Source organism: Dendrobates tinctorius, unplaced genomic scaffold (assembly GCF_039654945.1).
Source record: "Dendrobates tinctorius isolate UK_male_01 unplaced genomic scaffold, ASM3965494v1 ptg000111l, whole genome shotgun sequence".
In the NCBI taxonomy this organism is placed as follows: domain Eukaryota; kingdom Metazoa; phylum Chordata; class Amphibia; order Anura; family Dendrobatidae; genus Dendrobates; species Dendrobates tinctorius.
Genome location: NW_027361779.1, coordinates 24,393,847 through 24,415,040, shown reverse-complemented (window position 1 = coordinate 24,415,040; position 21,194 = coordinate 24,393,847). Strand labels below are relative to the sequence as shown.

The following is a 21,194-nucleotide window of genomic DNA, read 5'->3' as shown; positions in this document are numbered from 1 at the left end:
ATATATATATATATATATATATATATAAACACACAGGTCCATATATATTTGGACAGAGACAATATTTTTCTAATTTTGGTTCTAGACATTACCACAATGAATTTTAAACAAAACAATTCAGATGCAGTTGAAGTTCAGAATTTCAGCTTTCATTTGAGGGTATCCACATTAAAATTGGATGAAGGGTTTAGGAGTTTCAGCTCCTTAACTTGTGCCACCCTGTTTTTAAAGAGACCAAAAGTAATTGGACAGATTTAATAATTGTAAATATAATGTTCATTTCCAGTACTTGGTTGAAAACCCTTTGTTTGCAATGACTGCCTGAAGTCTTGAACTCATGGACATCACCAGATGCTGTGTTTCCTCCTTTTTGATGCTCTGCCAAGCCTTCACTGCGGTGGTTTTCAGTTGCTGTTTGTTTGTGGGCCTTTCTGTCTGAAGTTGAGTCTTTAACAAGTGAAATGCATGCTCAATTGGGTTGAGATCAGGTGACTGACATGGCCATTGAAAAATATTCCACTTCTTTGCTTTAATAAACTACTGGGTTGCTTTGGCTTTATGTTTTGGGTCATTGTCCATCTGTAGTATGAAACGACGACCAATCAGTTTGGCTGGATCTGAGCACACAGTATGGCTCCGAATACCTCAGAATTCATTCGGCTGCTTCTGTCCTGTGTCACATCATCATTAAACACTAGTGACCCAGTGCCACTGGCAGCCATGCATGCCAAAGCCATCACACTGCCTCCGCCGTGTTTTACAGATTATGTGGTATGCTTTGGATCATGAGCTGTACCACGCCTTCGCCATACTTTTCTCTTTTCATCATTCTGGTAGAGGTTGATCTTGATTTCATCTGTCCAAAGAATGTTCTTCCAGTACTGTGCTCGCTTTTTTAGATGTTTTTTTAGCAAAGTCTAGTCTAGCCTTTTTATTCTTGATGCTTATGAGTGGCTTGCACCGTGCAGTGAACCCTCTGTATTTACTTTCATGCAGTCTTCTCTTTATGGTAGATTTGGATATTGATACGTTGTTCACTTGGTTGGCTGTTGTGAAGGGGTTTCTCTTCACCATGAAGATTATTCTGCGATCATCCACCACTGTTGTCTTCTGTGGGCGCCCAGGTCTTTTTGCATTGATGAGTTCACCAGTGCTTTATTTCTTTCTCAGGATGTACCAAACTGTAGCTTTTGCCACTCCTAATGTTGTAGCAATTCCTCGGATGGGTTTTTTCTGTTTTTGCAGCTTAAGGATGGCTTGTTTCACCTGCATGGAGAGCTCCTTTGACCACATGTTTCCTTCACAGCAAAACCTTCCAAATGCAAGCACCACACCTCAAATCAACTCCAGGCCTTTTATCTGCTTAATTGAGAATGACATAACGAAGGGATTGCCCACACCTGTCCATGAAATAGCCTCGGAGTCAATTGTCCAATTACTTTTGGTCCCTTTAAAAACAGGGTGGCATATGTTAAGGAGCTGAAACTCCTAAACCTTTCATCCAATTTTAATGTGGATACCCTCAAATGAAAGCTGAAAGTCTGAACTTCAACTGCATCTGCATTGTTTTGTTTAAAAATCATTGTGGTAATGTCTAGAACCAAAATTAGAAAAATGTTGTCTCTGTCCAAATGTATATGGACCCAACTGTGTGTGTGTGTGTGTGTGTGTATATATATATATATATATATATATATATATATATATATATATATATATATATATTCATATTCATATTCATATTCACTGGCCACTTTATTAGGTACCCCTGTCCAACTGTGTGTTAAGACTTAATTTCTAATCAGCCAATCACATGGCGGCAACTCAGTGCATTTAGGCATGTAGACATGGTCAAGACATTCTCCTGCAGTTCAAACCGAGCATCACTATGGGGAAGAAAGGTGATTTGAGTGCCTTTGAACGTGGCATGATTGTTGGTGCCAGAAGGGCTGGTCTGAGAATTTCAGAAACTGCTGATCTACTGGGATTTTCACGCACAACCATCTCTAGGGTTTACAGAGAATGGTCCGAAAAAGAAAAAAAATCCAGTGAGCGGCAGTTCTGTGGCCGGAAATGCCATGTTGATGCCAGAGGTCAGAGGAGAATGGGCAGACTGGTTCGAGCTGATAGAAAGGCAACAGTGACTCAAATTGCCACCCGTTACAACCAAGGTAGGCAGAAGAGCATCTCTGAACGCACAGTGCGTCGAACTTTGAGGCAGATGGGCTACAGCAGCAGAAGACCACACTGGGTACCACTCCTCTCAGCTAAGAACAGGAAACTGAGGCTACAATTTGCACAAGCTCATCGAAATTGGACAGTAGAAGATTGGAAAAACGTTGCCTGGTCTGATGAGTCTCGATTTCTGCTGCGACATTCGGATGGTAGGGTCAGAATTTGGCGTAAACAACATGAAAGCATGGATCCATCCTGCCTTGTATCAACAGTTCAGGCTGGTGGTGGTGGTGTCATGGTGTGGGGAATTTTTTCTGGGCACTCTTTGGGCCCCTTGGTACCAATTGAGCATCGTTGCAACGCCACAGCCTACCTGAGTATTGTTGCTGACCATGTCCATCCCTTTATGACCACAATGTACCCAACATCTGATGGCTACTTTCAGCAGGATAATGCGCCATGTCATAAAGCTCGAATCATCTCAGATTGGTTTCTTGAACATGACAATGAGTTTACTGTACTCAAATGGCCTCCTCAGTCACCAGATCTCAATCCAATAGAGCATCTTTGGGATGTGGTGGAACGGGAGATTCGCATCAGGGATGTGCAGCCGACAAATCTGCGCCAACTGTGTGATGCCATCATGTCAATATGGTCCAAAATCTCTGAGGAATGCTTCCAGCACCTTGTTGAATCTCTGCCACGAAGAATTGAGGCAGTTCTGAAGGCAAAAGGGGGTCCAACCCCTTACTAGCATGGTGTACCTAATAAAGTGGCCAGTGAGTGTATGTATATATATATATGTGTGTGTGTGTGTATATGTATATATATATATATATATATATATATATATATATATATATATATATATATATATATATATATATATATATATATATATATATATATATATATATATATTATTTCTTTCTTCTTCATTCTTGACACGGACACCATCTGACTAAGCCGATCCTGGATAACCACACGAGAAAACAGCAAAGTGACAACCCAATTCCAAAATACACTAAGAACAACAAACATTTATTAAATATATTGTTTGTTGTTTTTAGTGTATTATGTTTTGTTGGTGATAGAGAGAGATATATATATATATATATATATATATATATATATATATATATATATATATATATATATATATATATATATATATATGTATGTTTAGATGGTGGCCCGATTCTAACGCATCGGGTATTCTAGAATATGTATGCAGTTTATTTTTGAAGATTTAATAATAATGCAATAATGCACCCCCCAATCCTGATATGTATGGTTCTCTCACCCCCAATCCTGATATGCATGCTACCCCTGACCCCCCAATCCTGGTATGCATGGTCCCCTCACCCCCCCCAATCCTGGTATGCATGGTCCCCTCACCCCCCCCCCCCCCAATCCTGGTATGCATGGTCCCCTCACCCTCCTTTCCATTTAGCCGCCGCGACGCTGACCGATCAGCGACCCGCGATTTCGGTTACAGACAGACACAAGACGAATATATATATATATATATATATATATATATATATATATATATATATATATATATATATATATATATATACACATACATATATTTTAGTATAGTTATTTTTCAATGTGCATCATATTATATACTAGCTGAAGAGCCCGGCGCTGCCCGGGCATAGTAACTAACTGTGGTTAGTTCTAGCAAATTATAATTATCCTCTATCCCATAGTCCCGTTCCCATATAGCCATCATACATATCCACGATCCCATAGGCCCGTGCCCATATACCCATCATACACATCCTCCATCCCATAGTCTCATGCCCATATACCCATCATACATATTCGCCATGCCATAGTCCCATGCCCATATACCCATCATACATATTCGCCATCCCATAGTCGAGTGCCCATATACCCATCACACATCCTTCATCTCACAGTCCCTTGCCCATATACCCATCATACATATACTCCATCCCATAGTCCCGTGCCCATATACCCGTCATACATATCCTTCATCCCATAGTCCCGTGCCCATATACTCATAACACATCCTCCATCCCATAGTCCCGTGCCCATATAGCCATTATGACGACATCATCACCATGGCAACCGTTATGACATAACGTCACTATTGCAACCTATGATGAATCAGCGTCGCCATGGCAACAAATGTGACATCACAACGATGGGCGGGGCTTGATGCACACACACTTTTTCCCCCATTATGTAGATAGGGGCAAAATTGGTGAATTGGAACGCGCGGGGTTAAAATTTCGCCTCACAACATAGCCTAGGACACTCTTGGGGTCCAGACGTGTGACTGTGCCAAATTTTGTGGCTGTAGCTGCGACGGTGCGGATGCCAATCCTGAACATACATACATACACACACACACACTTGAGCTTTATATATTAGATTGTGAGGTTTATTATGTGTATATTGTTGTATACAGGCTATTTGTATATTGACTCTTTAATAATAATGGAGTAAGCCTATTTATATGTGAGTTGTATTTTTGCACTTATTTAAATATTTATAGGTATAAAAATAAAATTAATCTATTCACATAAATTTTTATATTATATATTTGGGCACGTGCACTTTATACACGGTGTTGCAATAAATTATTATAGGATATATTAACTCATGCAGAATGTCATACGGATTATATAGGTGTAAAAATAGTTACACTAATTATATATTTTTCTAATGTTCACTGTGCACTTTGTATAGTTTCATAATAAATTAGCACTATAACACATCAATTTGTTTATTTTATTAAGCAATTTAGTCGATTATTATAGCCTATGCAGTTCATGATGAATAGGTTTCTGCTCTGAGATAGCGCATGCGCTATCTACTTTCACTCCGTGTACTTCCTACAGCACTGATGTAATGATCTGTATATATTTTAGCGTGCGGTTCATTTTGCGCATGTCAGGAAGTAGTGTTATTGTCTCGGGGTGTTTAGACGGGCACATGCGCCGCGATATCTCATGAGGACTTAGATTTTTTTTCCTGTGGCGTCGGACATCGCACTGCGCACTCCCGGAAATCACTTTGGATATTTCCCTGTATGGTCACATGACGGTAGACTCAGCCGATTGATTGGCCCTATTTATATATAAAAAGAGTCCCTAATTTGACTTGGGCACGCCCCCGGAAGAAGCAAGAGGATGAAACGCGCGTCGGGGTACGGGGGGTCTCTGCACTGGACCACAATCACCACCACATTGTGATGGTCACGTGTGACTGGACACACCCGCCTCCAGTAGGGCGAATTTCTATGACACACGTGACCCTGGCTACACCGCCTCCAGCAGGGCGAATTAAAGTAACGTGCAGCCGGATACACCGCCTCCAGCAGGCGAATTTCAGTATTACACGTGTATCTGGATACACCGCCTCCCACAGGGCAAATTTACAGAATTAAGGGAAACACCAGGGAAACCGATACAATGGAGGGCCCTGCGATAGGGAACGGGGACGTGGAGACCTCCTGCACTCCCCTGAGTCAGTGTCTCTACACTCCTGACAGTCCCTATGCAGGTTCCGCACCTGGCGCCGAGCAGGATACCTAAAAACCCTAGCTTGCCCTGCACCTATCCCTTTCTAGTGAAATGGACGGTGCAGAAACTAATCCCACCACTGCACTTGAAACCCACAAAAGGAAAGATACAAACAGGGGTAACACCACTTAGCTTTGCTCTGTTGCTATTGCTCCCAGCAACAGAGTCCAGCACCTCAGTACAGCTTTCCTCCTGAATAGCTGTTACTTCTCCAAGGCTTTGTCAGAGCTGCAAGGAACTCCACTCTGTAGCTCCTTCCACACCAGGACTCTGAGTAAGCTGCAAGGAACTCTTCTCTAGCTCCTTCCTTCACAAAGGATGGTTGGAAATGCCCAATATCACCAACAGTGAGTGAGACCACTTGACACTCCTTTATAGGTAAGCCAGAGCAATCATACCAGTTAGTGATTCCCGTGTAATAACGCTAGCCACCACCGGGGGCAAACTAGAACTAAAGACACCACTGTGTAATGACCCTAATGGCCACTGGGGGCAAAACTAACTTTGAGCAAACAGCTCAAAGTAAAAAAAAAAAAGGTTACATATGCTTTTATCTGTCACAATCCAGCATGGATCATTACACACATTCTGGCTAAGCTATTTAAAGCTACATTGCTATTAGAATTTGGCAATAATTGTTTATGGGGTGTTTATTAATAGACCGGTTTGGGTTTATGAGGCGCTGGCGCTTTATAAGATTTTGATTTGTTAACCCCTTACAATACTGCTTTAAAGGGATATTGCTGTAGGAGATTGTTTCAGTGGTGGTGTGGGGAAATTGAAATATTATGGAGTACATTTAAATACATTGTATTTATGTATATTACATTAACAATTTACTTATGTATCTATCATAATAAGAAAATATTTTTTATTCCCCTTTTGTTCTTGGTCTGTGCATTTGCCCCCTTGGGGTATGTTATGAGGATATGGATATGTAGTCTTTTATTCTATTTTTTTTGTACCAAATAAAATTGTGTGATTTTATTACATATATTTTTTGGTTCGCTTCATTTGGGGCTAATTGGTGACGTGTTAGAAACAAGCCAATCCCAGCAGATTAAGGCACACTCCACTCATTCAGTGGGGGCCTCCTGGGCCATTCGACACCAGGCGTAGGCGGAACAGGTTTGGAAGGCTGCGACTTGGTCCAGTCTGCACACCTTCTCGAAGCACTACAACATTCACTCTTGGGCCTCAGCAGATGTGAGCCTTGGAAGACGATGCTTGCAGGCGGCGGTAACGCATCTCTAAGCAGCTTGTACGTAAGGTTTAGTCTGTCCTGTCAGTTTCCCACCCAGGGACTGCTTTAGGACATCCCATGGTCCTTTGTCCCCCAATGAGGTGAAGGAGAAACAGGGATTTTTGTGTACTCACCGTAAAATCCTTTTCTCCAAGTCACTCATTGGGGGACACAGCACCCACCCTGTTGGCCTAACGGCTTTTGTATGTTCTTTGGTTTGATGTTGGTATACTCTAATATGGTGGTATTGTTTTTTTGTTTTTTTTTCCTACTGCTTTGTCATAGACCTGGTTTGACTGGAGCCAGTGTGTGTGGCGTATACTGCAGAGGAGGAGCTAGTCTTTTTATGTCTTATTGTCAGCCTCCTAGTGGCAGCAGCATGACACCCGTGGTCCTATGTCCCTCAATGAGTGGCCCGGAGAAAAGGATTTTACGGTGAGTACAAAAAATCCGTTTTAATTTCAGTATATTGGCAAAGTGATTAGATTATTACCTTAAATAGTGGTTCTATTCAAGTTGTAGTCTGAAACTAACAAATTTAATCCAAAATATTTATCTATGTACATTGACCTGTAATGTATGTAGCTTGACCCATGAGGTGAATTTTCATGTGTGGTATTTCATTAAGGTAATTGGCATAGTTTACTATGAAGTGGTCAGTAGAATGTAGTTGTGCAGATTTTTGCATTGTACAACTGTTCAAACTGATTCGCAGAACCCTGGTTCAGAGGCCATGTCTGTATTCCGTGGCCATCAGATGGGAGCCCTGTAGACCACCTCCTTCCTACATGCTGGTATCCCCAGTTATGTTACAACAACGATAACGCTGTGCTGGGCCTCCAAATCAAAAAGACAGACTGGGATACCAGCCGGTGGCCACAGCATACTGACTTCGCTGGTGATACCTGACTCCTGGAAATAGATTATTTTTTAACTCTTCAAAGTGCATGTTCCACACTGATTCATATCCATTTTAGTCATGTATTTATTTATTCCAGAGATGAAGACCGTGCGATTCTCCTAGAGTGTCAAAAGCTTGCTCCAACTAAAAAGACATTTGTCTTCCTATCTTCTACTATGAATAAATATCCACATCAGGTGTGTATTAACTTCAGGCTGACTTGTCAATGAGACTCTTTATATGAGTATATAGTGTTAGTGTAAAATATTGGGGACAAACTGAGCAGCAGTCTTTACCCCAGATGAGATAGGAGCAGATATAACCACTAATATAAGTATAGACATGTCATTTTAACAGCTCCGTACCAACCAGTTCTGTTCTTATTAGGCTGTCATTGTTTCTCCAGATTAGTTAGATGAGATCCATTACCAATGTTTTATTTCTTGGGTCAAACCTGCATGTTCTTTTTTTATACTTCTTTTACAACTACTTTTTTCTCAGTTTTTATTTTACAACTTATTAGGTCAAATACTGTTTTTGACTATCTTAACCCCTTAGCGACAGAGCCAGTTTGCAGCTTAATGACCAGGCCAATTTTTACAATTCTGACCACTGTCCCTTTATGAGGTTATAACTCTGGAACGCTTTAATGGATCCCGCTGATTCTAAGATTGTTTTTTCGTGACATATTGTACTTCATGTTAGTGGTAAAATTTCTTCGATAAGTCTTGTGTTTATTTATGAAAAAAACGGAAATATGGCGAAAATTTTGCAATTTTAAAACTTTAAATTTTTATGCCCTCAAATCAGAGAGATATGTCACACAAATTTCTTAATAAATAACATTTCCCACATGTCTACTTTACATCAGCACAATTTTGGAAGCAAAATTTTTTTTGTTAGGAAGTTATAAGGGTTAAAAGTTGACCAGCGATTTCTCATTTTTACAACAAAATTTACAAAACCATTTTTTTTAGGGACCACATCATATTTAAAGTCATTTTGAGGGGTGTACATGACAGAAAATACCCAAAATTGGCACCATTCTAAACACTAGACCCCTCAAGGTGCTCAAAACCACATTCAAGAAGTTTATTAACCCTTTAAGTGCTTCACAGGAACTAAAGCAATGTGGAAGGAAAAAATTAACATTTAACTTTTTTTTGCAAAAAATTTACTTCAGAACCAATTTTTTTTATTTTCATAAGTGTTAAAAGAGAAAATCAACCACAAAATTTGTTGTACAATTTCTCCTGAATACGCCGATACCCTATATGTGGGGGTAAACCACTTTTTCAGCACACGGCAGAGCTCGCAAGGGATGGAGCACCGTTTGTCTTTTTCAACGCAGAATTGGCTGGAATTGAGATCGGATGCCATGTTGCGTTCGGAGAGCCCTTAATGTGCCTAAACAGTTGAAACCTCCAACAAGTGACCCCATTTTGGAAACTAGACCCATTAAGGAACTTATCTAGATGTGTGGTGAGCACTTTAAACCTTCAAGTGCTTCACAGAAGTTTATAACGTAGAGCCGTGAAAATAAAAAATGCATTTTTTTTCCACAAATATGATCTTTTCGCCCCCAAATTTTTATTTTTACAAGGGTAACAGGAGAAATCATACCCGCACAGTTGTTATGCGATTTGTCCTGAGTACGCCGATACCCCATATGTGGGGGGAACCACTGTTTGGGCGCATGGGAGAGCTCGGAAGGGAAGGAATGCCATTTTGGAATGCAGACTTTGATGGAATGGTCTGCGGGCATCATGTTGCGCTTGCAGAGCCCCTGATGGGCCTAAACAGTGGAAACACCCCACAAGTGACCCCATTTTGGAAATTAGACCCCCTAAGGAACTTATCTAGATGTGTGGTGAGCACTTTGAACCCCCAAGCGCTTCACAAAAGTTTATAAACTCAGAGCCGTGAAAATAAAGTCTTTTTTTATTTCCACAAAAGTGATTTTTTTAGACCCCAATTTTTAGACCCCCCAAAGTTGGCAAATAGTGGAAACCCCTCAATTCTTGCTCCAACCCTAACCCCAACACACCCCTAACCCTAATCCCAACCCTAATCCTAATTCTAACCCTAATTCTAGTTCGCCCTAACACTAATTCTAACCCTAGTCGTGACCCGAGCCCTAACCCTAACCCGAGCCCTAACCCTAGCCCTAGCACAAACCTAACCCTAGCCCAACCCTAATCCTAACCCTAGCCCTAACCCTACCCTAACCCTAGCCCAACCCTACCCTAACCCTAATGGAAAACTGAAAAAAAAAATATTTTCTTTATTTCATTATATTGGCCTATATAAGGGAGTGATAAACGGGGGGGGTTATGTACTATTTTTTTTATTTTGATCACTATGATCGTTTATCATAGTGATCAAAATAATGAATGGAATCTGCCAGCCGGAGCTGGCAGATTCCCAGCGGGCGCACTGCGCATGCGCCCGCCATTTTCAAGATGGCGGCGCCCATCGGAGGATGCCGGCGGGACGTGGGACCACCGGGAGGGGACGGAGGGCCACGGAGAGGTACCGGGGGGGATCGGGGACCCTATTTCTCTCTCCTCTGATGTGCGATCACATCAGAGGAGAGAGAAATTAAATGTAAAATCGCGGCCTTTTTTTTTTTTTTTTTTTTGCGGTCGCCGTTATAGGGTTAATAACGGCGATCGCAAAAGCGTGTGTCGGTAAAAACCGACCGATTCATGTTCTGGGGTCTCGGCTACCCCTGGCAGCCGAGACCCCGGAGAAAATCCGACACTGGGGGGCGCTATTCACTTAAATCACAGCGCCGTGAATTAACGGCGCTGTGGTTTTAGTACCCTTAATTACCGCCGTTAAAAGGCGTATCGGCGGTCGTTAAGGGGTTAAACCTACATTTCATATATTGTTTGACCCTTTTTTTTGTTTGTTTTTTGGAGCATAATATCTTTCATTTTTGGTGAGAATTGACGAAATTTCGTCAACAAATCTGCCACATATAAATATATGCTAAGCATGAGGCCTTGTTTGGTTTTTTTTGTTTTTTTTTTTTTAGTAATAATTACCGGTCAATTTTGTTTTCAGTGTTGTAGAAATACCAAACTTTTATATAGGATTTGTTTTCTGTGCCAATAAAATGTCTTGAAAATGTCTGTTACTTAGATTAAAATAGATTAAATTTGGTTTTCATTGCCATTTTCCAAACCATAACTTGATGCCATCAATTTGTGCTGTGGGAGCGTATTCATTGCAAATTATTTATTTGTACCATTTACATATCATACCACTTTTTGTAATAGCTTTTTATTCAGCCGTACAGCGTAAATCGTGTAATAATTTTAAATATTCTACTGACGTGGCTATACTAAAATGTGTTTTTAGTTTTTGGCTCAAACGCCAGAGCTAACTCCATACTGGTGCACCTGATCCAAAGGATATGTTATAAAAGTCTGCGAGGAACAGCTTTTAAATGGGTTGTTTTGGACTTGCCTATTGCTTATCTATCCAAAGCTTGGTGTAATTGTTATCAGGTCGATGGGGTCTGATCACACGCATTAATCAGCTATCATCTGCTGTGATCGGTTGGTTGGTGGTTGCAAGCCATATATGGGGTTGAACATAGCAGCCCTTACATTACCATTAAAGAGGTTTCCCCACTAATAAAAGTTAATTTTATTCAATAGATCTGGAATGAAAATAAGTTCCACAATAGGAAGTGATTAAAAAAATGCTCCTGTGATAATCTTATAAATGTGCCCCTGTGTAATGCTGTGTCTCACCGAGCAGAAACATGGTCTCATCATACTACATCTCCTGGGCAGGGGAGAAAGCAAGAGAGTATACAGACAGGACAGTGAGGGATCAAAGGTGATTCTTTGTGAGGTAAAACATTTCCCTGCCATGTCTGTATACTCTTTTGTATCCTCCCCTGCCTAGGAGCTGTGGTATGATCAGACCATGTTCATGTACGGTGAGACACAGCCATTACACAGTAGGGACATATTTATAAGATTATCTCCGCACAGGGACATTTGTTTTAATTTCATCCAATTGTGGCTCTAGTGAATAAAATAAACTTCTGTTTGTAGAAAAACCCCTTTAAGTCCCAGCCAACCTTTTTTAAATCCTTAACACCTCATGATGGATATAATTGTCATGAAATGTCAGAGTCTTTGGCGCTGGCTCAGAAGTAGAGACGACTCTAAACAGCAGCGATCACCGTACCCACCAATTACTGACAGAAGCATTTAAGCGAAGCAGTCCAGCAGGGAGCAAATAGGTTGCCATGATGTCCTGGCCCTGCTAATTGCCCACATTTATTTAATTAATTAATTATATAAATATATATATCAAGAGAAAATGGAACAGCACAATCCAAAATCTTCAGGGGCACTGGCCTCCCAAGCAATTATCCCAAAAGTCAAAATTCACATATGAAAAAACTGAAGGCAGCACTCCTTTTCAAAGAGTAAAAAATGTGGGTTTATTTCAGGCCCACATGGTTGTCGATGTTTCGGCTCATGCAGAGCCTTTATCAAGATAAAAAAAAAATATATATATATATATATATATATATATATATATATATATATATATATATATATATATATATATATATAGTCTTGATCATATTGAACTGGGCAATTGTATTTTCAGGTCATTTTTACTGAGAATGATCACCAAACAAATTCCAAAGCAACCGTAGAATTGCATGTTTTTTTCCGCAATTTCACTACACTTGGAATGTTTTTTTTTCCATTTTTCAAGTACACCGTATGATAACATGGTGTCATTCAAAAGTACTACTAGTCCAACAGAAATACAAGAACTTGTCATTGGTAAACTAAAAAAAGTTTTGGCTCTTGGAAGATTGGGAAGGAAGAAGAAAAAATCACTCTGTCCTTAAAGGGAATTTGTCACCCCTTTTTTGAGATATCATATAATGATATCATTCAATTGTGTGTCACATAAGGATTCTCTTAGTACTTTTGCTTCCCCCTGACCCCGCACCTTTCATGCATAAATACCTTTTTTATATCGGTTCAGATGTATGTAAACTGCTGCTGTTGTTTGGTCCGCTGGGTGGGGCTTATTCAACTGCTCCCCCCTCCCTGTCTTACTCTATGCATTTCTTGTGTAGAGCAAGACAGGGAGGGGGGGAGCAGTTCAATAAGCCCCGCCCATCCGACCGGACCGTGCTTTACATACATCTGAACCGATATAAACAAGGTATTTGTGCATGAAAGGTGCGGGGTCAGGGGGAAGCAGAAGTACTATGAGAATCCTTATGTGACACACAATTGAATGATATCATTATATGATATCTCAAAAAAGGGGTGACAGATTCCCTTTAAGGGTCCTATTACACTAAACCACGCACCAGCGATGCCGACAACGATACGACCTGGTCAGGATGGCTGGTGAGCTCTCAAACAGGCAGACTCGCCAGCGAACAGGACCAGCGAGGACGCTGGTAACCAGGGTAAATAAGCTGGGAACTAAGCGTGTACATCCCTTAGTTACCCGCTATTTACCCTGGTTACCAGCTCCCAGCGTCTTGCTTACAGCGCTGGGAGCTCGCTGATCGTTGGTCTCCCGCTGCTACATGCAACGATGAATGCTGGCCAGCGGGAGACCAACGATCAGCGATAGCCAGCGGGGGGGGGGGCAGGTCGCTGCTGCGTGCCACACACAGCGAGATTGCTGATGCGTCACAAAATCGGTGACGCATCAGCGATTTCGCTTAGTGTGAAGTACTCCTAAGGCTGCCTGCCCACGAACAGGAACTGCTGCGTATTTATGCAGCGTCAAACCCGCAGCGGCCAGCTATAACCGCATAGTGGATGGGATTTCTAGAAGTCTAGTATGCATGCACAGTCACTTGTGGACACTGATATGTGGTGCGTATTTCAATGCACTAGTCTCCGCAACAGAAACTGCCATCGATAGACTGTATTGAATGTGGTAAATCCGTATGGTTCAGTGTGAACACATGCAGATTTACCTGCACTCAATAGACGGTAGCGCATTGGACGCAGCAAACATGCGCTGCTTCCAAAGCTCTGCTAGTTGCAGATCGTGGCCACATGACCTAAGGAGTTGAAGAGGTTGTCCACTACTTTCTATATTGATATCCAATCCTGATCATTGGGGGTGCAACACTTGACAGCCCCACTGTCATGGGTGGCCAAATATAACCATTTCTGAAGCCGCACAACTCCGTCAACTGTATATTGGTCGTGACTGGTACAGCACATCGCCATTATTTGACTAAAACTAGTAGACATCCACTTTTAATCGATCACTTTATTGCAATTCTTAAACTGTTGTGTCCTGTAAATGGCTTACTTGGCTGATTCTGCATTAGAAGTGCGCATATCTCTAATACTGAAGATAGTGACTGGAGCATTAAGCAACACATAGTTTTTCGCTACACAATACAGTATAACTAAAGTTATTTTGATATTTTTAGGTGGAAGAGCGATTCCGTCAGTTAATGAAGTTGTTTAAGAAGAGCAGAAATTCAAGCAGCTGAAAATGGATTTATTGTGTAATATACTGTCTATTTCCATTGTCTTGCAGAAAGATAGTATTACAGTTAGATGATCGGCATCAATACCTGATTTGTGTAAATATAATGAGATATTTATTATAGCAACGTCTCGAAGGTCAATCAGACAAGTTCTGTGGAGAACATCAACCTCTTTTCAACATTCATTCTTCTTGTGTCTAGGAGTGTAAAATATGTTAATTTGTTTAAGTTGTATATTGTTCCTTACTTACAATATTTCCAACTAATAATTGGCAACTTAATCATTAACATTAATCTGTTACGCCGTTCTCCCATTTTGAAATATTTTTTGCATTGGTAAGGGGTGGGGGGGTGGTTTGGGTCATCCTTAGAGTTAGAAATGTTTTCTGAAACCTCAAAATAATTTATAAAAACACACTTGAACTTTCATTGAACAATGCTTTTTAAAGGAAATTTTGTCAGTAAGCTGTATATGTGCATGTAGCTCTTTCAGAGACAATTCCGACAGTAACTTTACATGGCCTGTCGGTTCCTCAGTTACTGAGAAATGAGCATTTACATTGATATTCAAATGAGGTTGCAGATTTGAAGCGTCTGTCACTCCAGCTCGAGGTAGCACTGTGCAGGGAATAGAGCTGGAGTGACAAGGCTTCAAATCTACAAATAGCTCCTGAACCTCATTTACTGAAAAATCAGCATTTATACTGATATGTAATCTAGGAGCAGACTGGCCGTATAAAGTTAGGGCCCCGTCACACATAGCGATCTCGCTAGCGAGATCGTTGCTGAGTCACTAGTTTTGTGACGCAACAGCGATCTCACCTGCAAGATCGCTGTGTGTGACAGCGATCAGCGACTGGCCCCCCTGCCGGTATCGCTGATCGTTGATGGAAAGCCCTGGACATTTTTGGGGTTGCTGGTCTCCCGCTGGTCAACACGCATCGCTGCGTGTGACAGGCGGGAGACCAGCGAGCAGGAGTTTGTAACTAAGGTACACATTGGGTTTCTAAGGGCACACGCTGTGCCTAGAAATCTGAAGTGTACCTTAGTTACCAGCGCGCTGATGCAGGGAGCTGGTAACCAAGGTACACATCGGGTTTCTAAGTGACGCACGCCCTTTGTGTACCTTAGTTACCAGCTCCCTGCATCAGCGTGCTGGTAACTAAAGTACACAGCGATGCCGCGCGTTCGGCGTCGCTGGTGCTGATCGCTGGTGAAGCTAACTGACATCTCACCAGCGATCATGTAGCGACTCGCCAGCAATCCTGACACGTTGATATCGTTGTCAGGATTGCTGGCGAGTCGCTATGTGTGACGGGTCCCTTATTGCTGGTCTTGTCTATTAAAGAGCTACATGTGCATAAACATAGTTTGGGGAGCGAAACCCTGCTGACCGATTACTTGTAAGTTTTAGGGAAAACTCTACCAGCATGAGACTTGCAAGTAACTAACTACAGTGAAGGCAGCCAAAATGGTCTTCTGTTTGTTTAACATCAATAAGAAACTTTGGAAGTTTATTGTATTTTACGTATTCCAATAAGACTTTTTACATAAGGGAAGACTGCAATATGAAAACCTGTCGTGCAGTACATATTGCCGTGGTTGTTGACATGGGTAGATGGTTTGTAAGCGCAGGCATGTTGGATTAAAGAATTACAATTTACAAAAATGACTACTCCAAACAGCCTATGAGGATACATTCCTGGAGCCATAAAACACTATAAAAGCCTGTTTCACCTTTATCTACTGCAAGTGAAGAAAAAGCCGATGGTGCCTTGTATGATACTTTTAAAGGTGAGGACCATCTAACCTACCAGTGTTAACAAGGGGCTACTAGCCATTTTTTTAAGTAGTTATATTACATACACACCATATCTAGAACCGGAGTGGTGGGCGCTATTCTTGCTGACTGGGGTCAGATTACAGAATACTTTATCAGAGACTAGTAGGGACAGTGATGTGCTCATACAGTTTGGAGAAGGTTATGGAAAAAAGATCTCTTGGGCAGTCTCTGTATAAGCTAATGTACTGTCAGCATAGCAGAAAGTTCACTCTGAAGATTTTTTTTTTTTCAAGAAGATGTCTCCACTGAATTTTATGTAAGGCTAATAGTCGGAGATTATCAAGCAGTGTCTCAACAGTTGTATTTTCTCAAAGGAAAAAAAAAACAAAAACCTTTTCCCAGGAGAAGACATGTGCATATAATAATCTTTAACCTCTGAATATCGAGAGTGCATTTGTAGGGATAAATGTGCATCCCAAGTGCATTCATTGGTGCCTGCCTATTTTCCCCGGAAAGCCATGCTCACACTGACACTTTGAATAAAGACTGACAATATTGTTGATAATCTTTTACTCCAACACTGGTTTTGGGTAACAAGTAGGGGTTGTCTTAGAACAAGCATCTCTGGTCCATGGGCGGTGTCTGGTCTTGAAACTTACTATCTTTTTCTAATCCTGGACAACATTTTATATAACACATTTCTAGTCAGAATAAATGGCGCTCACTGGCATAAGCCTAGATTCTACAGAAACAAACCTCCGTGATCAATCAGAAGCTGTAAGGTGCTGGCAGGTGAAAATCTTAAAATTTCAAAGACCCAAGATGCTTCTGTACAGAGACCCTGATTCCAGCGATGTCACTTGCTGTGCTGGTTTCTGTATTTTCATAAAATCACTGTTATATCTGCAGAAGAGGGTCACTAGAAGACTAATAAACCTGCTGCCATGTAGTCCTCAATATTCATGTGTTCTGTATAATTGCATCCAGCACTGATTGGCAGCTTTCTGCCTATGCACAGTGCACACAGAAAGCAGCCAATTGGTTTGTGGGCGGGGTTATACATAACTCCACATTCAGAGAACTGCTAGATCTGCAGCAGATGAAACTGATTTTCTAAAAATTACAGTAAGCATCCCAGTAAAGTGACACCTCGCTGGAATTGGGCTCTCTACCCCATATCATGCTGCTCAGATTGTGTAGCAAAGACTTTGACCGATTCCTTTTAAGTGCAGTAATTGCTAAATACATTATATTGTAAAAACACAAGCATTGCTCAATGAGCAGATTTTTTTTATCAACCAATTTATCTTTTAAGTTTTATTCCAAAAAGCCTATTTTAAGCCAGTGTTACTAATATCCCGAGTCCTAATTCCATGTGTTCATGTTAGGTGTTTTGTGTATCACCGTAACACTCTGCCTTTTACATGTTATAATTCTATTTGGTTATCTGAGCAATGCGCCAATCCTTTTATAAAATAAAGTGTTCGCTAAAATGAGAGCAAGTTGCTCCAGTGCTCTCGATGTACAGAATTTGTAATGTTTTCATTTGTAACTAGATTTTCTATTTTTCTTCTGTAATATGCCTTCATTTGAGTTCCTGATGTTATAAATATACATTTTACTTTAGTTCATTAATGTAAATCCTTGTACAGATCCAAATTTTTGTATGTAAAGAATGAAGCCATGTATTTTGTATAAAACTGTACATTTATTTAAAGATATGTATAAAAACAATGTTTGGACCTTTGTCTGAATTCATTGTCTGTTTTTTTTTCTTCACATTAGTGTGAGGTTATAATTATACTTTTTATGTTGAAGTTTATATAGCTCCACTATCTGTGAAAAATGAAAACAAAGGAATGTTCTTGGTGCAGAGTGCCCATGTACTAATGAAGTAGATAATCAAGTGAGAGTAATAACCCTTCAACCAAGAAACTGGACGTGAGTGAAATACATGGACAGTCGGAAATGCACTGGGGAAAAAGAGTTGCCAACCATAAAGCCCATACACAATGCGAAAAAAAGCAGTAATAGTTTATTAAATTACATCAGGTGACAACAAGAGATAAACGTCAATGTACTTGAAAAAGAGAAAAATATACCGTATATTAAAAATGGAGCAAAAGGCTAAATGTTGAATAATATATCAGAATACTGAGACATATGCATACAAGTGTATAAAGGATCTGTATAACGTATAAAATGCGTAGTTTGACTAGAATAATATGAATGTTGATAAAGTGCTGGTGCAACACAACTCCAGTAGGTGTCACTATAGACCCACAGTATTAATATATAATCATACACTGGGTGCAGAATTATTAGACAAATGAGTATTTTGATCACATCATCCTTTTTATATATGTTGTCCTACTCCAAGCTGTATAGGCTTGAAAGCCAACTGACAATTATGTAAATCAGATGATTTACATCTCTGTAATGAGGAGGGGTGTGGTCTAATGACATCAACACCCTATTTAAGGTGTGCTTAATTATTAGGCAACTTTTCCTTTGGCAAAATGGGTCCGAAGAAAGATTTGACGGACTCTGAAAAGTCAAAAATTGTGAGATGTCTTGCAGAGGGATGCAGCAGTCTTGAAATTGCCAAACTTTTGGAGCGTGATCACCGAACAATCAAGCGTTTCATGGCAAATATCCAACAGGGTCGCAAGAAGCGTGTTGATAAAAAAAGGCACAAAATAACTGCCCATGAATTGAGGAAAATCAAGCGTGAAGATGCCATTTGCCATATTTCAGAGCTGCAATGTTACTGGAGTATCAAAAAGCTCAAGGTGTGCCATACTCAGGGACATGGCCAAGCTAAGGAAGTCTGAAAAACAACCACCTTTCAACAAGAAACAAGATAAAACGTCAAGACTGGGCCAAGAAATATCTTAAGACTGATTTTTCTAAGGTTTTATGGAATGATGACATGAGAGCGACTCTTGATTGGCCAGATGGATGGGCCCAAGGCTGGATCAGTAAAGGGCAGAGCGCTCCACTCCGACTCAGATGCCAGCAAGGTGGAGGTGGGGTACTGGTATGGGCTGGTATCATCAAAGATGAACTTGTGGGACCTTATCGGGTTGAGGATGGAGTGAAGCTCAACTCCCAGACCTACTGGCAGTTTCTGGAAGACACCTTCAAGCAGTGGTACAGAAAGAAGTTGGTATCGTTCAAGAAAAACATGATTTTCATGCAGGACAATGCTCCATCACATGCATCCAAATACTCCACACACATGCATCCAAATACTCCACAGCGTGGCTGGCCAGTAAAGGTCTAAAAGAAGAAAAAATAATGACATGGCCCCCTTGTTCACCTGATCTGAACCCCATAGAGAACCTGTGGTACCTCATAAAATGTGAGATCTACAGGGAGTGAAAACATTACACCTCTTGGAACAGTGTCTGGGAGGCTGTGGTGGCTGCTGCACGCAATGTTGATCGTAAACAGATCAAGCAACTGACAGAATCTATGGATGGAAGGCTTTTGAGTGTCATCGTAAAGAAAGGTGGCTATATTGGTCACTGATTTTTTTTTTTGTTTTGTTTTTGAATGTCAGAAATGTTTATTTCTAAATTTTGTGTTGCTCTATTGGTTTACCTGGTGAAAATAAACAAGTGAGATGGGTATATATTTGATTTTTATTAAGTTGCCTAATAATTCTGCACTGTAATAGTTACCTGCACAAACAGATATCCTCCTAAGATAGCCAAATCTAAAAAAAAAAACCACTCCAACTTCCAAAAATATTACGCTTTGATATCTAGGAGTCTTTTGGGTTGATTGAGAACATAGTTGTTATTCAATAATAAAAAGAATCCTCTCAAATACAACTTGCCTAATAATTCTGCACACTGTGTATTCGTGGCATTAGGGCATGATGAGACAACATGTTAGCTATATAGTCGAATAAAAGAAGAAGGGGTATTACAGTGATGTAGAGAGGCTTGAATGCAAAATAATAGTACTTACAGAAGTAATACAAAATTCCCTCTCCTGGATGTCGTCCACCCCAACACGCGTTTTGGCACGCTGCCTTCTTCAGTCTTCAGGGAGTCTTTTAATGTCTGGGTGTGCTGACCTGTTTTTAATATATATTTATCGTTTTCATGTACATTGATGTTTATCTGTTGCTGTCCTCTGATGTAATTTTTTTTTTTAACTCTTTTTATTGAAAGATTCCACAAATTAATACAACAAGCATATGACATTGCAGTATAGAATATGGATCAGCATATCATTATCATCCAAAGTAGATATACTGTAGAAGCATACTTTTAACAATAGAGTAAACAAGCAGTACAAATAAAGTATAACATTTCTTCAAAACATTACACCATCAAACCAACAGGTTCTTTATCAGAGTTTGAGTCTGTATTTATTCAGATTTTAATAAATATTTATTCTTAAGATCACTCATAACACCACTTTCATGCATTGAAGAAGGTATGTTTCAGGGGTTATTCCGTGAAATTGATGAGGTTATAACATCAAGAGTCAGATGTTTCAAGGGTGAGTCGCACCATCTTTCCCAAATCCTGTGAAACTTTTGGGGCACCCTCTATGCCTATATAATATATTTTCGTATGGAATCACATCATTCACTAACTTTTTCCACTGCCGAATTGAAGGTTCCCCCCCCCCCATCCATCTCAATGCTATCGCCTTTCTGGCCATAAATAGAACTTCCCGGAGAAATATTCTATCATAATGAGTCCATCTTTCCTTATCCACTACACCCAGAAAACATAACTCTGGGCGACATTCAATCGGTATTCCAATTATCCGTTCTAAAGTAGCTATTACATCATTCCAATATCTTTTTATAATTCTGCAGTTCCAAATAAGATGCCAGAAATCCGCACCTCCATCCCCGCACCTATGACATTCATCAGTTGTCCTGCCAAATTTATATAGCCTACTTGGAGTTAAATAGGATTGATGAAGAGTATACAATTGAATTAACTTATTGTTTGCAGTTGGAGACACCACCATATGTGCCTCCA

General features: G+C 40.4%; 1 protein-coding gene across 3 annotated transcripts in view; it reads left to right on the top strand.

Annotated features, from left to right (window-relative positions):
* CASP8AP2 (caspase 8 associated protein 2) overlaps positions 1–17,929 on the top strand; it is a 104,091-nt gene extending 86,162 nt beyond the window's left edge. For all 3 annotated transcript variants that reach the window (XM_073589564.1, XM_073589561.1, XM_073589562.1), the window contains 2 exons: positions 7,980–8,079; positions 14,340–17,929. In XM_073589564.1, the coding sequence (XP_073445665.1) occupies positions 7,980–8,079; positions 14,340–14,402 (163 nt within the window). In that variant the 3' untranslated portion in view covers positions 14,403–17,929. The remainder of the gene's footprint in view (positions 1–7,979; positions 8,080–14,339) is intronic.
* Positions 17,930–21,194: the final 3,265 nt, after the last annotated feature.